This window comes from Grus americana, chromosome 2, assembly GCF_028858705.1.
Source record: "Grus americana isolate bGruAme1 chromosome 2, bGruAme1.mat, whole genome shotgun sequence".
Lineage (NCBI taxonomy): Eukaryota > Metazoa > Chordata > Aves > Gruiformes > Gruidae > Grus > Grus americana.
The window spans coordinates 17879273-17896733 of record NC_072853.1 but is presented as its reverse complement, the minus strand read 5'-3'; the positions used below and the strand labels follow the sequence as shown (position 1 = coordinate 17896733).

The window sequence follows — 17461 nt, the reverse complement described above, 5'->3', positions numbered from 1 at the left end:
ACAGTGTTCCTCTTGAGATCTCACTACTGCCTTATAAAATGATACTTGCACTTCCCTACCTCTAATGGAAGTATTTCACCAAATGCATCTATGGTTCCTTTTTCCTCTCTTAAAAAACACAAAGTCTTCTTCTTTTCTGTGATTTCCAGTTAATAATCTTACAGAAGAAATTCTTCTTCCAGCCCTTCACACAACCTACAATTATCGCTGAAGTCCAGATAGTAAGTATGGTAGACTAATTTACACCTAGCACTTTAATTTTAGATAGATAGAGACCTCTAGTTCTCTCTATACATCTCTGCCATGCATACACTTCAAAAAATATCAGTTTAGGAAACAAAAGAATATTGTTATTGTTTACTCATTCTGGAAGATCTTATTCACAGAACAATCCTATGGAAGTCAACAGTATGACTCTTATTCTGTAGTTATCATTTTATATCAATGCTAATTTATAATAAAACAGCACTATTCTGATATTACTAGCAACATTCTCAAAAAAGCCTACAGTGAAGACTACATGTACAGTACATTTTTTTAATTTTAAATATACACATATATGATATAGTAAGTTTTATTAAATTATATTTAGTATATTAAATTTTATCTTTTCAAGTATTAATTTGCATAAATTTGGGGGCATTATTCTTAAATTATGATCAAGAGTACAGGAAAAAATATATTATCAAAGTAAAAACTAATTTTTAATATATATTAAATAGAGAAATAATTTTTGAAGCCATTTACATAAACTCCTTAAGTAGCTCTTATATATAGTTCCATAGTAATTTCATATGCCTGGCAAGACCAGCAGTTTTTATACTTCTGTGCGTATTTCATTGTCAAAGAGAGGCTAACATACTTCAATACACACCTACAGGAAACTCCATAGAAACATCTGTTGAACATGTCCCCATAACGGAACTTTCTTCAAGTCAATTAACAATAGCCTCACATTCACAAACATTCCTTCAAAATACGTCTGTGTCTTTGTAATGAGGAATATTTTACTGAAGAGCATTACAGATTATTTAATGAGGGTCATTTGATAAGTTTTCATGGCTATTATAAGTATGCTATTAAATATTGGGTTTTGCCAAGCAAAAATTGTATTTTTTTACTCAGTATATGAATACCTACTTTAATAGCATACACACCTATATTGTTCTGTGGATATGATACAGTAAAAAAATAGCTAAAAGATTTTGTACAAAGAATGCTAGCAAAATCCAGACTTTAAATGTGCCATGAGGGAATAAACTGCACACAGAGCTAGGTATGGGCTTTCTTCTCCAATAAAGTCTATACAAGACTGATTTCATCTGTTTGCTGGCTGTGGTACCTTTTAGTACTTGTGGTACTACTTTAATATGTGACAAATAAGCACCACGACATTGTTTTAGCAGTATCTTGATCTCTAGCTTTTTCTTTTTTTTATTTTTTTCATAATGTAAGGTTTAACACTTTAATATGACAAAGTGATTCAGACGTAAGTGCCTTATTTATATCTTATATTAAAGGATAGGTCAGAGAAGAAAAGGACAGTGAGAAAACAGTGGAGAGGACATTGTAGTGTCATGATTACAAACAGGAGATGGAAGAAACTGTATATATATATATCACAATTACTGCCAAGTTTAACTGCCAAATCAGTACACTCTCACATCTTTAAATAAGAAGAGATTACTACAGGCCCTCAGATACACCCGCATAACTGAAAATAAGCCTGCTGGTTTTCTAACTTGACCAAAGATTTTCTGAAGTGAATGCATAGCCACACAACCAGTATACACCAAACTATATTAATTAATTTATACCAGTTGAAAACCACAAAAATACTCCAGATTTGTACTGAAATTAATACAAATTAAACATAAATAGGTGTTTAACGATTTCTTTTTCATATACAAACCAAATACAGTTCTTGTTTTTTTCAGTTATCTTACTTAAATTACATGTTTTAAAATTCTGTAGAATTGCAGCTCTGCTGTTTCAATAGGTGTTAGTAAATGAAGCTACAATAACTTATACTAGGTGACTCTCTGATCCAGTAGGACAACAGATTCCAACCTAAAGTTATCTTTACAAAATATCAACCATATAATGAGACTTCTACAAATAGCTTGTGCTATGATAGTCCTCCTCCATATATTTGTGTTTATAAATTCTTCATGCACAATAGATTAACATAAAACAATGGATTAGCACACAGTAAAAATTAAAAAATATATAATATACAGCATTCAACAACATTAACCTGCAAAATTAAGCTGCTCCTTCCCTGAACTTGTGCATGTGTAAAAACATACCACATGCAATTTGTTTCTGAATGCCTATGCTGGTTAAATTAAGACATCCTAGCATTACTATCTCTCAGCTTCGTGCTTTTCAGATATCGTCATTTACCTTTTAACACAATAAATAATGCTTTGTTTATACCCCAAACGTTGTTCATTATTACTACTTTAGCATGTGGATTACATCATCCAAATACAGGAACACATCAAATCTTTAGCTTTACTACTTTAATAGTTGCAACTGAATTCCCTAGTGTGCTAAACTTTGCTTCATTCATTGATTTCATGCTTGATAGAAGAAATAATGTACAGATGTTTTAAAAAGCAAAAATTTTTCTGAAGATTTAAGCAGAAGGGAGAGGATTACAACTGCATCACCAATTAGTTTAGAACAAAACAGTCTTTTATAAAGTACATTTTTTATGCTATAGTTGATTATGTCTAAACACATATGCAGAATAGATTAATATTTTTATCTCAGTTCTCTAAACTTTCATCAGATCTCATGCTAGGCTTGATAGTGAAATGTAATTATATAAGCTATAAAGTGGCATCAAAAGAAAATTCCTTATCTTTCCCATTTGTCTTTTTATAAATCAAATTAATTTAAATTAATATGACAATATTATTATTAATTTCATTTTTATATCTGGCTGCCCCACTAGAACTCAGTTTTAAGCAGATTTAATACCTTTCCCATTTGGTTCAATTACATTTCCTGAAAGGATACCTGACCTTTCATTTTTAATCTATACAAAATATTTTTCTGTCACTACATGGGCACAAGTAAAATAATATCCAATACCTCTATGAGTAACAACTGCAAGTTCTTTAGTTCTTTCTATCTGCTCAGCATTTCTTGGTCGTCGTCTTGTGCTTTGTAAATTTGCTTGATGAAGGGAGAGTGCTTCCTTGGAAGTGGACGACTCCAGAACTGATTTTCGTATATTCATAGCGTGCACTTGCTGCTCTTCAGAAGGTTGTCTATAGGTGGTCACTGCACTGGATACAGCAACATCAGCAGATGTGCTAGCAACAGTTATAGCACCAGTAGTGGCTGCAATACGCTCCTCTAACTCACCAGTGGAGGCAGTTTTGATCAAAGTGGAAGAACCTGTGGGACACACAGTAGCACTGGATGCTAACTTTTTCTTTTGAATTGTGTTTTCCTGATCAATCTAAGAGATTCAATTTCCCCCTGTTTAACATAGTAAAGACAACTGACATGAAAAGAGGAAAGTCGATATGCTTTATTTAAAAATTTGAAGTAACCAGAACATTTTTTAATGCTAGTGAACATTATGTAACTATAGTGATATTACACGTTTAGTTTTAAACGTCCTAAAAAATTATAGTATAAACTTCTGTACCAATCAGAATGACAGCACATAATTTCCACCCCTGCAAATTCAGTCCTGAAATCAGCATGGCTAGAGCAAAATAGACAGCTGTATCATTAAAAGGGACCCCACAGGTAGAAAAGTGATAACTGCCCTATTGAGGAGTGATACAGCAGCATTATACAGTAACCTAGGTAGCAGGCGAACCTTCCGTACTCCCAACTGCTAATAAGGCTGCCAAAGATGTTCATACATTTGATTCTGTTCATCAAAGCTTGACAGGGCTCTAAAAGCTCATGTAGACTTGATGCAAGGCCAAGGGTAGATGGATAGTAAAAGGTACACATTTAAACAAAACCTCTAAGCATAATCATCTATACTTGATATTGGACAAAGGCTGCATCTGTAATTCTCTTTTTGCTCTCTGATTCCTGTAATAGGCCAGATGATTTTACTCAAAAAAACCCACCCACAAAATGTTTGAAGAGTTAAAAACCAGGCCATGCACTGCTTGTGAAAATATTAAGTAACACTTCTAACTTGTCTAGTAGCTAAAATACTATAAAACCTATGTGGGAATTTTTAATTTTTTATTAACCTTTTCATTCATCCCCATTCCCCAGATTTGGCTGCAAATGCCTGGAGGCCAAATCTCTCACCTGTGAGCATTTAGAACATCTAACACAACAGCAACTCCATCTTGACTGGAATGAATAAATGACTGGGTAATGCATAATAAAATTCATAACAACAAAGTAGCATAACCAAAGTTGATGTAGCATGAACTGTACTACGTTATACTAGTATCTTTAAAACATGGTGGTTTTATTCCACAATAATGATTAAGGGGCTCTTGAACAGTCATTCAAACAATAATATTCCACACTTATCTTTTTACTTCTGAGCTGTCCTCTCACAAAGACTTTGAGATTTGTCCTTTAAGTGTAGTAGGTGGTGACAGGATGGAAACAAACCAGAGTTTTTGCACTGTTAGAAAAACCTATACACTAGAAAATGGAAATAAGATTCCCAGAGGAACTGAGCAGTATATAGCAGCTTTCATGCACAAGGTATATGAAATCTCTTGATAGAATTATCAAATGTACTGTATAAATAAATGGAACAGATCCTAATGTCAAAAATACTCAGTCTTGCTAATGAAATCTCTCTTGTTTACAGCAAAAATTTTAGGCTGAAAATGTTTTATTTTGCTATACTATTAAAAAATGCTACCATAACAGAATACTTAAGCATTATACAGACAACTAATAGGGCTGCTGTGGGTACATATTATTTTCGCTATCTTACATTTAATGTCTTAATATCTGTTCTGCAGCACAACACTTCTAAATTATACAGTGGTGGTTCTCCCTGCAAAACTAAACAACCTTAAAAGTACCAGGTAAGATTCCAGGTTTATGTGCCAGAGACCAAACGAAAAATTACTTACTATCCTATCGTGACAGCGGTATAAGTAACTAAAATAGACCTAGACATGTTTTATTCTTTATTTCAGAAGAAAATAAAATAGTCACAACAATGAATAATATCAAAAGACTGGACTAGTTATGATTTAGGGTACAATAAATTTTGACACACCGGTACCAAGATTAAAGCACATAAAATACAAATGCATGGTCAAGAGATAATGATCAGGCAGGATAATGTTGATTAAAATAAAAAAAAATTATTGCATATTACATAACCTCTACTGTTAAAGCAAAATCTATGTGGACACTTCTTTATCATGCAAGCAAATGTACAAGAACAGGCAGTCATCTGCTCCCAATATCTCAAAGCAAAATTATATTTAGAATTCAGTGAAATGGCATGTATGTCCTAGTGCTTTAAAGATGCACTGCACTTTAAATGAAAACAAGTTAAGAGAAACTTCATCTCAAAATAAAAAAAAACAAATAAGAAAAATCATGCTTACTTAAAACTTCAAAGCTTATACATTGAGAAGTATTGTATTACTTTGATATAGAGGCAACTTTCAAGCAAAAAACCTAACTTGTTAGAGTTCCACATCCACTTACACTGTGAAAAAGAACTCATGCAGAAGATCAGTAAACAGTATGATGTGATTTACATGGAAGATTTTAAGACAAATTTAATGTTATGTATAAACAGTTTGGTAAGTATCAGCTACTGCATAGAATGGATGCATTCATGTTTGCCTAAATATCATTTGTAATCTGCAAAAGCATGAACTTTGGTGTCTTAGTATTCTGTGAAAACAGGTTTAGACCAATTGAAACACCTGTGTTGTATGGGCAATGTAACATACTCTCCACTTCAGTCATCTCTAGTCAAATCTAACATTTCAGTTTGTCAAAGAGACTTTTTTTAAAATTGTAATTTCCTATATGACAGACAAAACCTGCCCACTGTGTTGGGTTTGCGTGGCAAGGTTTTGGTAGCAGGGGGGCTACAGGGGTGGCTTCTGTGAGAAGCTGCTAGAAGCTCCCCCTGTGTCTGATAGAGCCAATGCCAGCCGGCTCCAAGACGGGCCCGCCGCTGGCCAAGGCCAAGCCAATCAGCGCCTCTGTGATAACATATTTAAGAAGAAGAAAAACACTTAGAGAGGGAGAGCTTTTGCAGCCGGAGAGAGGAGTGAGAAGATGTAAGAAACTCTGCAGACACCAAGGTCAGTGCAGATGGAGGGGCAGGAGGAGCTCCAGGCGCCGGAGCAGAGATCCCCCTGCAGCCCGTGGTGAAGGCCATGGTGAAGCAGGCTGTCCCCTGCAGCCCATGGAGGAAGGATGAGGGGGTGTAGAGATTCCACCTGCAGCCCGTGGAGGACCCCACGCCGGAGCAGGTGGAGGCACCTGAAGGAGGCTGCGGCCCGTGGGAAGCCCACGCTGGAGCAAGTTCCAGGCCGGACCGGTGGACCCGTGCAGAGGGGAGCCCACGCCAGGGCAGGTTTGCTGGCAGGACTTGTGACCCTGTGGGGGACCCCACGCTGGAGCAGTTTGCTCCTGAAGGTCTGCACCCCGTGAGAGGGACTCCATGCTGGAGCAGGGGAACGATGAGAGGAGTCCTCCCCCTGAGGATGAAGAAGCGGCAGAAACACCGTGAGATGAACTGACCGTAACCCCCACTCCCCGTCCCCCTGTGCCGCTGAGGGGGGGAAGGTTGAAGCCGGGAGTGAAGTTGAGCCCGGGAAGATGGGAGGGGTGGGGGGAGGTGTTTTAAGAGTTGATTTTATTTTCTCATTCCTCTACTCTGTTTTGCCTAGTAATAAATTAGATGAATTCCCTCTCTAAGTTTGGTCTGTTTTGCTCGTGACAACAATTAGTGAGTGATCTCTCCCTGTCCTTATCTCGACCTACAAGCATTTTGTTATGCCTTTTCTCCCCTGTTTAGTGAATGAGGGGAGTGAGAGAGCGGCTCTGGTGGGCACCTGGCCCCCAGCCAGGCTCAACCCGCCACACCCACATATTATTTTCCCTTAATATTCGGGGGGGGGGGAAGACAAACTTGCAAGACTGATTTCTGCTTTTTGGATAAAGTTTAAACCAACAATTTTCAGTCAGCTGAAGTCAACTCGGAGGTAGGTCATCACTTTGAATTCACAATCAGCAACTGAGAATATTTGAGGCTTGAGAAACTGCCAGGATGCAGCATGGGAAGAAGCAATAAGGATGTGGAGGCAAGAAAGAGTACTTGTTGCTCGGGGCACGGGTTCACAAAGAAAGGGAACCTGGCCAGCCCAGACTAAAGCAGTCTGAGACCTACTAGACTGGACAACCATTTATGTAAGTGAGTCCCTGTGGATGGAGAACAGATTAAAAACAGTGAAAAATAGGACCTTTCATGTGTTAAATTAGACTGCTTAGGTAAGGATGGATTTGAAGCAGTATTTACACATAAAAAATCACAACTATGTTGAAGTGGAAGGAGATCAAGCTGATGATCTACAGAGTAATTCAGTTAAGAAAACTAGTCTGAATGAACCACTACTCAGAAGTGTTGTAACTGCTAAAACTTTGGATAATGCAAACATATGGAAGACCCATAAGCCTTTCTATTTATACAGGAGTGGAGGTTGCTCCTGATTCCAGGACCATTTTTAGTACAGGAAAGAGGCAAGAGCCTTTCACATTTGCCTGAGACAAAGCTCCAAAAATAGATTATGAATCTGTGCTAGATGCACACACTTTGTGTATGCAGTACGCTACAAGTATACACACGGTTCCTGTTGTAAACATGATAGCAAAGGAAATGTACCACAAATACTCATAGTGGAAGTCCTCATTTAAATTAATCTAATGGAGTAACTTTCTACACTTTGCAGAAGCATTCACCAGCGGAAAAAAAAAAAAAAAAAAAAATTAAGGCAGAATATGGTATCTAATACAGTGAAAATTCTTATATTGAAAATTTTTTTTTTTCTTCCCTTTTAGAAGACTATGACTTGGGAAAGCTTCCCCTTTTCCCCTTAAAACAGGGAATGCTATAACAGTGTATCTTCTCTCTCCAATCAGTACAGATATTTTAAACGTATTCATGTAAGTTATAAGTAATGTGCCAATACTAAATTAAAATTTAACTACTTTTAGAAACAGTAGGCCTGAAAAAAAGTAGTCACAGTAGTTCATATGTATTGGAAAGCAGAATCAGACAAATGCAATTTTTGTTAAAGATCTTAATTTGAATCTCTATATGCTTTAGAAATAAGTTGTTTTCTTAACCAAAATTAATTAATTTCAGACAACATAACCTGACTTTTATGCTCATTTTAGAACCTTGAGTTCTATGCTATGTTGACAATCCCAGATTAAGATTTAGATTTCAGCTGTGAATGTTGTCTCCTATTAAACCAGAATTGTTTTTCTCTTCCAGTTCCACAACCTTCCACAAGGTAAAGTATCAGGGATTAGTCAACATGTATTAACACATGATTTAAGATTATATTTTTTCATAAAATTAACATAATTAACTACCAATATTTAATTGCCATTTTTTCTTACAAGATACAACTGAGAATTGTGTTTTAGTAGGATTCAAACAGATAAGATTTGAAGGAAAATTAATTCACTAAAATGAAGTGACAGCGTGAAATTACAAATACACCTATATTGACTGTTGATTGACATTTTGGCGTCATCTGCAAAGCCAATGAGATTGTACTCTGTCACCAATTCAAGCTCATCGATTGACACATTGAACAGAACTTGTACCAGGATGGACCACTGCAAGTACTCCACTTGTTACTGGACTCTAGGTAGAGTATGGTTGTCCTGGTTTCAGCTGGGATAGAGTTAATTTTCTTCCTAAGAGCTGGTATAGTGCTGTGTTTTAGATTTAGGATGAGAATAATGTTGATAACACACTGATGTTTTAGTTATTGCTAAGCAGTCAAGGACGTATCAGCTTCTCATACTGGCTTGTCAACAAGGAGGCTGGGGGTGCCCAAGAAGCTGGGAGGGGGCACAGCCAGGACAGCTGACCTGAACTGGCCAAAGGGATATTCCATACCATATGACATCATGCTCAGTATATAAACTGGAGGGAGTTGGCTGGGGGGCGGTACCACAGCTTGGGAACTAGCTGGGTGTCAGCAGGTGGTGAGCAGTTGTGCTGTGCGTCACTGGTTTTATATATTTTTTTATCATCATCATTATTATTATTATTGTTCTCTTCCTTTTATGTCTTACTAAACTGTTTTTATCTCAACCCACGAGTTTTACTTTTTTCCAATTCCCTCCTCCCTCCCACTGCAGGTGGGTGGACTGAGCGAACAGCTGTGTGGTTGTTTTAGCTGCCTGTCGGGTGAAACCACAACAATGGCCCATTTATGACTATCCTCTAAATTTACAGGATTTTAACTTCAGAAGTAGAACAACAGATGAAAATTGTCAAATCGTTTGTAAGGCCAAGTAAATGGGATCTATGGCTACTGTTCAGCAGCTACTCTAGTTCATTAGAATGAGTTTTGCTGATTAATTCCTAAGAATCAGATTGAGTTCAAAATGTGAGCAAATAGCAATATTCACTATCTTGTTTACTCAGGATGAATTCAAGATGCAGGACTTTATTAGTCCTTATGACATATATGATTCAACCACAGACGTCCCAAACAAAGCTAAAGGTCCTTAATTCAGATAACCCTAAATGGGATTCACTAGAGGAAAGCGCTAATGAGGTCAGCCTGGGATTTTTCCTGTGTACCTTAACAGCAAGAAGTAAGCTATTCTATCCTTTTGCAATAGGTAATTGAGAAAGAAGTGTTGACAGTCTTAAGCAAAAATAAAATGCATATTTCATTAAAGAAAAAAGAGGTGGTTACAATTATATATATAATTTCAAAAAAGAATAATCACAATATTCCATCTTCATTCTTCTTTCAGATGTTCAAGGACTTTCAGTCAAGACTTATTTAGTATCCTAACTTAAAACCTTCTCATAGTTAACTTACTTTGCAGTGACCGGTGCATCCCATTAAGAAGGGGTTTTTTTAGCTAATAAAATATCTTAATTAACTGTTCTCTTTGATGTTCTCTGTCATTAAATATCTGCTGCCTGCAAGACTTTCCAATATAGTTACAAACCTAATTAGAAGAATGTATTCTGGATCTGTTAAAGGAATTTTCAGTATAAATGGCTGACATAAAACATTCTTCTGACCAACTCGATTTTCAGTTCCCAGCCATTCAGAAAAGAAAGAAAACTGTGGATTTAAAGAAATACCTGTCTAAAAAATATGATTTAAAAAAAGTTTCTAGACTTCAGTTCAAACAGGCAATGATTTTCAAATTTGGATTTATCCAAATAGCAAAGACTCCTAAAGCTGTCTAGACAGAAGTTTAATACATGCATTTTTTGCTTCCTTTTGTTTTATTGTTGTCCACAATTTGTGTGAATTGATTCAGAATTTAATTTTTATTTCTTTTTGGTACCAGAAGGCACTTCTTTGCATTCATGCATACTCTTACATTTTTTTTTACTTGCATTTTTTCTCTCTCCTTTTACAACTCTTTTATTGTTATTTTTTTCCTCTTCATCTTTTATACTATTTTTAAATGTAAATCAACTGCTGCAGTTAGACATATACCAGAACAGTCTGAAAGTAACAATTAAGCATTGACCAGAAATTTTCAGGGATGCAGGAGATAAAAACATTTGTCAGCCTTCAGCACATACAAATACATGTCTCCATGATTTTCCAGATGCTTCTCTCAGTGAACTTATGATGACCTGAATTTTTTTTAAGTAGATATTGAAAATATGGTAAATTTATGTATCTTAATTTTATCAAACTGATTACATTTGATAATCTGAATTTCAATCCAGACAAAATCGACCTTCTAGTTTTTGATAATACAGAAATGCCAAACATCTTAACATGATTTATCCCCCCTCCACTAAACTCAGAACATAGACAGAGAACTACCACTTTTTTCTTTTACACTTATCTATCAAGTAATAGATTTTATTCCAGTAAAATATGTTTGTTTAATAGAAAATCAATATGAAAATGATCAACATAGGCACAAATATGGATACTGCTCTTTCAGTTGGTGAAAAAATACTTGTTGAAAAACCTATTACTTTTAGGGGAAAAACAAATGAAGAAAATAACCCCAAAACAACCAAACTTTAACATGAATGAATGTTTGTAAATTAAAAAGCAGTGATTTGAAATGCAAAAGAATTATTTTCATATGATCACTTGTTGCATAGATATAGTCACACATTGCTTTCTTCTCAAAAAAGGTTTGCATCAATGCAAGATAAATCTGAGGAATCCACCATAATCATACAAAAAACCTTATAAATTCTTCGACACTCTCTTTCAACAATATTATAGGAATCTCTGAAATGAATGATAAAATGCTGGGAATGGAAAGTATTCGCACCTATTGGCCTTATTTATTAGTAGTCATCTTACAAAAGAGTACCTTTATTGTATTTCTCAACTAAAACCCCTTGCCAATAATGCCTTATATATTTATTTTCTTTGTATTTTGCGCTTGTGAATCACAGTGCAACAGAAAGATTTATTTACCCTTTTTACAGATAGGATAACATCAAATAGGCAAATCTTCAAGAACAATTCCTATACAGACTATGTACCTAGCAATGTATATAGCAACCATGTAACAAAAAAGATATGTTTCTTTCTGTCCAGGAACTACTTAGGACAAAAGGAAAATGAATGCGTTTTATATATTCTGCACTGCTAAATATAATGCACTCTGCTTAGCTTGGACCATACACCAGAACAGAAACTGCTGCTCCACTCCTTCATGAATGGGATTTTAATGACTGGATTTTGGACGGTTTTGGAAAGCATCCTCTTCTGAGATTTTAAGCAGAAGATTCAAGAAAAAACAGCGAAAATGTTGCAACTTTAATTTATTGCTAGTATGTGTGCCATAACTTGCTTTTTAAAAAAAAAAAAAAAAGAAAAGTTTAAAGCAAGTTAAAAACTCGTAAAATCTTGTATCTACCTTTTCAAAAAATACTTTGATGTGAACATGTATCATGGACATTTAATCAGAGGTTTCCTTAAGTTTAAAATCTAAAGGTTCAGATTTCTAATTCTGTTTCTTGTGTCACCTTGGACATGCCATTGTATTGTAGTGCTCTCATTTCTTATTAAAAAAAAAGGAAATTCACACTTTCCTTTTACTGCCAGAGGGATATTAATATTAGTTGCCTAATATCTTTTCAGTGCCATAAGCAAGTGAATTAGCATGCATAAATCAAATATACAGTTTCAGATAGAACAATACTTGCTAAAGCTGGAACTACATATTGATATGACTTTGACACTCCTACTTTTTATTTTTTCAATGAAGTTCAGATATACGGAAAAACAATGAATGATGAACCCAGTAATAATTATCTTTCATTTAGTCTTAATATCAAAAAATCTTTGCATCATTGCTCTCGAGTATCTAGGATAGAGTATCTAATCTTTGCCCTAAGCAGGCTAAATGCCCAAATTTTCTATTCTAAATCCAGCTTTAGGCATCAAGGAGGTATTTGAGGCAAATTTATTACTAAAGTTTACTCAAGTAATTTAAGACTCAAAAAATTCATCCAATGTATTAGTCTTCACTATAGGGAAGGTAATTTTAAAAGCTAAATTTTTTCTTTGTTTTTAAATAGATTAGTACTTGTTTGAAATAACAGGAAGTTCTTCGAAAGTCTGTTCATTTACTAGGCAAATGGCAAAGACAAGCTTGCAGAAAAGGTATCATGCCAGTTTACCTTGACACCACTCTGTATATGTTCACTGCATAGGAAAGAATACAAATCTTAACACTTAAGCACATCTTTTGCATTGTTTACTCTACCTGTATCTAGCAAAATTTACAAAGAATGATACAGAAATTCTGAAGACTGTAGCCTAATAAGTACAATTTTGCCATTAGGTACGTGTTGACCCCATTCAGGCTTGCTTTGACCTGAGGTGTTGACTAGTTATCACTAGTTTTGATAATTCATAGTGGTCAATTGAGTATCTCCTGACCTGTTTGTATTTCAGGAATGTTGTGCTCCAAGAATACTGCATACAGTAAAGCTGTGATAAAGCTACATAGTCACTGCATAACAAGCAACAACCCTTTACACTTACTGAAGCTGAGGGAGGCTAATGTGCAACTTTCAGATTTTAGTAAAGAACAATGAGAAAGAAGGAGGGTCTGTTAAGAAAACATATAAAAAGAAACAATTCAACTCCAAGACTGAAGAGAAAGCCCCCCCTCCACTGACCCGCCCTGTCCCCACCATGAATATCACACTTATCCCAACACAGACCCTCAGATGCTATCAATTCATTATAATCCCCACTCCAGGGAAAGGATGAAAATAAGACAAGAGAAAAATAGTAGAGAGTAGGAAGGAAGTTCTTAACTTTTATAAGTGTATTATTATTATTGAGGGTTTTGTATGTTAGATAATTTAGACTACTAGACTGTTAAAACTTTAATTGGAATAACAGTAAATGGTTAACTCCATATAAATTGCATTCCGCCATAACAAGATTCTCTGTCTAGCATTATACCATGTAAGTGCATCACAATCCAACTAACTTTAGATCTGACATGCGCCCAACGTGGGGCACAAAGGGTTGTGATAACAACAAGTCTGACCCAAGTGTGTTAAAACAAAGTTGTTATAAGCATCTATAATGTTATTTAAACAGTGGCTGGTCACAGTGATGTTCTGTTTGGTCCCATGGCTCTGGTTTGTAAACCCGTGTTTACTCTATGTAATCCCTGCGCTGTTTAGCACCTCTGGGAGAGGGGTTCGTGTTCTCATATTGTTGTACTGTGTGATATCAAGTTATGATATCATCAATGGTCATGAGTCTAAGCTGGTATTTGTATGTAGCATTTCTGTCATGCCCGTACCTTGGACAACATCTTTCAGAACTGATTAATAATTGCACCCAATGTATGGGGAGGACAGGGCAGGGGATACCTTCTCCCACTCTTGCACCTCCCCTTTTCCCTTTTGGTTGGTTACAATAATTTTTGAGAATTTTGAATACCCTTGGAATGTTCAGGCCAGTATACTCCTATTGCTACATCTGAAGATCTGAAGATCTGTTAGATCTGAAGTTTTGTATACCAAACATAAATTATGTTTCTATGTATCTTATACCACTGAAGTACTGTTCAATGACTGTTGGTACTCTGAGGGCTCTAACTGACCTAAACAGCACTGTCCAGCATCCCTTGGGCCTCCCTCCACCCATGTCCACAGATCCTGGACCCCTAGCCTGGGGCCGTCAGTCCCTGCTCCAGCGAAGCCCCACCAGTGCTGGTTCCCAGCTCCCCACAGCCCTGCCCTGCCTGGCCATGGGGCTGATGTGCCCATCTGGCCCTGTTCCTATGGAGGTGCCCGATGCCCAGGGCTGGGGTGCCCCCGTCCTGCCCTGCTCCCTGGCTGGGGGCAGTGGGACCAGCACAGGGTGGCATGCCCTGCACTGCCGGCCCCCACGCAGTTTCCCTGTGGTCCCCAGCTCGCCACCCCTCAGAAAGCCACGGGCCCTTGCTGCACCCTGACAATTACTGTCTCTTAATCACTGTGAAAAATACAATGCCTATGAACAAAGCAAAGTATTATACTTAACAAGAAATACTGTTCTTCTTAGTTCTCACTCAAAATAAATAAATGAAGTTAATCTCTAAACAGTGTAAATGTTGATTATAAAGTAATGCAAATTTGAATGATTTATAAATTAAACTGTACCATCTTTTATTTTTTTGTTTTATCTAATAGGTCAGGACAGGCTAAAAAAATAATATTTTTTAAGAAAGGTTAAGTCCTAAGTGAGATGAAACAATTCTCTAGAAGGAAGAAGGTTCCTTCAATATAGAAACTGATGCAAAATTCACTTAGATTTTACAGAGATAAAGCTATTCCTGCTGAATATTACGTGCTGTCAGCATCAAGCAGGCAGTAAGTGAACTTTTAAGCTATGAAGTTGGCATCCCGTGCAAAACAAGAGCTTGGCCTCAGGAAAAGCTTTCCTGTGAGATGCCCGCAGTGATCCATTAGTCAACAATTTCAATATGTCTTAAGATAAGTGCTTACACAATAAAATAAATCTCAAATGTATTCTTGAAACAGTTACATATATATTGCCTCAATGAACATTTCAGGCAATTATGCACCACAATACAATGATTGTAATGAAATAATTCTCTTTCAACAGCCAAAATGGTTACTAATATCCAAAATAGCTACCTCAGTTACTGCAAGTATCTTTCCTTAGCAGAGTATCATGTTGTACAGAGAAATGCTCACAAAGAGACCTTCTACAGGAGAAAGAATGTCTAAAAATATGGCAATTTGATTTTCAGAAATGGCAGATGGTTTTGGATACTTCTTCCATTCCTTAGCTGATAGAACTTAAGGAGGTCAAATTTTGAGATGACTGGTTGGTCAGCATATCTGAACACTTCAGACTTTCACAGAGTTCTGGAAGGTGGAAGGCACCTCTGGAGATTGTCTAGTCCACCCCCACCTGCTAAAAGCTGGGTCAGTAAAGCAGATTGGTCAGAATAATATTCAGTCCGTGTCCAGTATCTGTCTCTACAAGGACAGAGACTTCTACAACCCTCCTGGAAAACTTGTTCCATATTTCAATCACATTTACAGTAAAAGGGTTTATTCTGTTTAAATTGAATTTAAAAATCATCTAGTCCAACCCCCCTGCTACAGCAGGACCACCTAGAGCAGGTTGCATGGGATTGCATCCAGGTGGGTTTTTTTCAATATGTTCCCATTACCATTTATTCTTTCATTGGGCACCACTGAGAATAGTCTGGTTCCATCTTCGTTACTCTCTTTCATCAGATATTTATACACATATGCACCAACTTCCCTGTTTATTTTAAAAAATATTGATCCGTTGAAGTGTCTTAAAAACTGATATTCTTTAAATCGGAATCACATATTTTTTAGAAGTGCGTATTTGAACTAGAAATTTAGAATGATATACATTCTATACATTCTTTCCACTTTTTCCTTTTCTTATAAAAATACCCTATTCTCAGGTTTCTCTCCTGTGACAATCATATTCTTAGATACAAGTTCTGTGGGTTAGCATATCAATTTATTTTCCAGAAAAACTCAAAGCTGACACTGGAAAAAAACATCACTGAGATCGTCTCATTTTCACTCTAAAGAATACTCTCAAAAATAAAAATTAAATTTGTATGAAGTTATCAATATTTGTTAGATTTGTTGAGACAGTGAAATACCCTTTCAAGCCATTCAGCTTCCTCAAGTTATCTGAAATGTGTCCTTTGTCCAAATTAAGGACATACAGATTCCTGGACTCAGTCACAAAATCTATTCTTCCTTGCAAAAATGGAAATCCACGGGATTTGCCAATTTTCTAGAGTCATGCCAGAAAGCACAATTTTCTGGCTTCTTGCTTTGCAGGAGCCTGCTAACAGCAATTTCTTTACCTCTATAAAAAAGTCTTACTGCATTAGAAGGCCATTTATATCATTAGACCATGAAGACAACCTGGTCTGGTAAGCAGAACTAAAATTTAGGTTTCAGACAACAAAAGGAACAAAAGCCAGAACTTAGGACTAATATTAGGGTATGTTCCTCGGAAAAAAAGCACAAACAGCAGCCTGTGGAATCAGGGGACTGAAATGTGGAAAGTAGTGCAAGCTCTCTACCTCAGACATTGATCTTAATGTGTCATAACATATTGTGGGATGCTTTCCATATAACAAATACTTCAAACAATCAGGGTAGAAAAAGACTTAAAGACATCGTTCCAAATTTTTCATATGTTTTCATTACTCTAGAAAACTATGAATTAAAGGCTGAAGCTGCGCTGAATTTAGGCTACTTCTGAATTTCTTTTTTTTTTCTTTAAAGAGAAAGCTTATGTAATAATACTGCATATAAAGAATAAATTAATTTTACCAGAGTCATGATACTTTTCAAATGAAAATACTTCAGAATAAAAAATGGAATGTTCCTTTATTTCCAGCATACTGATACTAATGCCAGGTTCAGAGACTCAACAAGAAGGTACTGTAGAGAACATGAGGTAGTTACATGTGCTTTCATCTCTGAATCCCACTGAGATTACTGAGATGGTAAAAAAGATAATCTGTGAAGATACCTGAAACCAAAGTCAATAGACTAAATTTACAATATTCTAAGGTCCACCACTGACACAACAAGAAATAAAAGAAAACAGGAGGCACTATACAGCATTAAGATGCTCTTTGTGCCATCATAAGTAGTAGAATATGAATATTCTACAAACCTTACTGTGTGAAAGGCAGTAATTCCCAATTTCACAACAATGAGCTATGCAATAATTCA

General features: G+C 36.1%; 1 protein-coding gene across 1 annotated transcript in view; it reads right to left on the bottom strand.

The window, feature by feature from the left end:
• CSMD3 (CUB and Sushi multiple domains 3) overlaps positions 1–17461 on the bottom strand; it is a 721079-nt gene that overhangs the window by 457710 nt on the left and 245908 nt on the right. The window contains exon 7 of the mRNA XM_054816701.1: positions 3103–3411. Coding sequence (XP_054672676.1) covers positions 3103–3411 — 309 coding nt within the window. The remainder of the gene's footprint in view (positions 1–3102; positions 3412–17461) is intronic.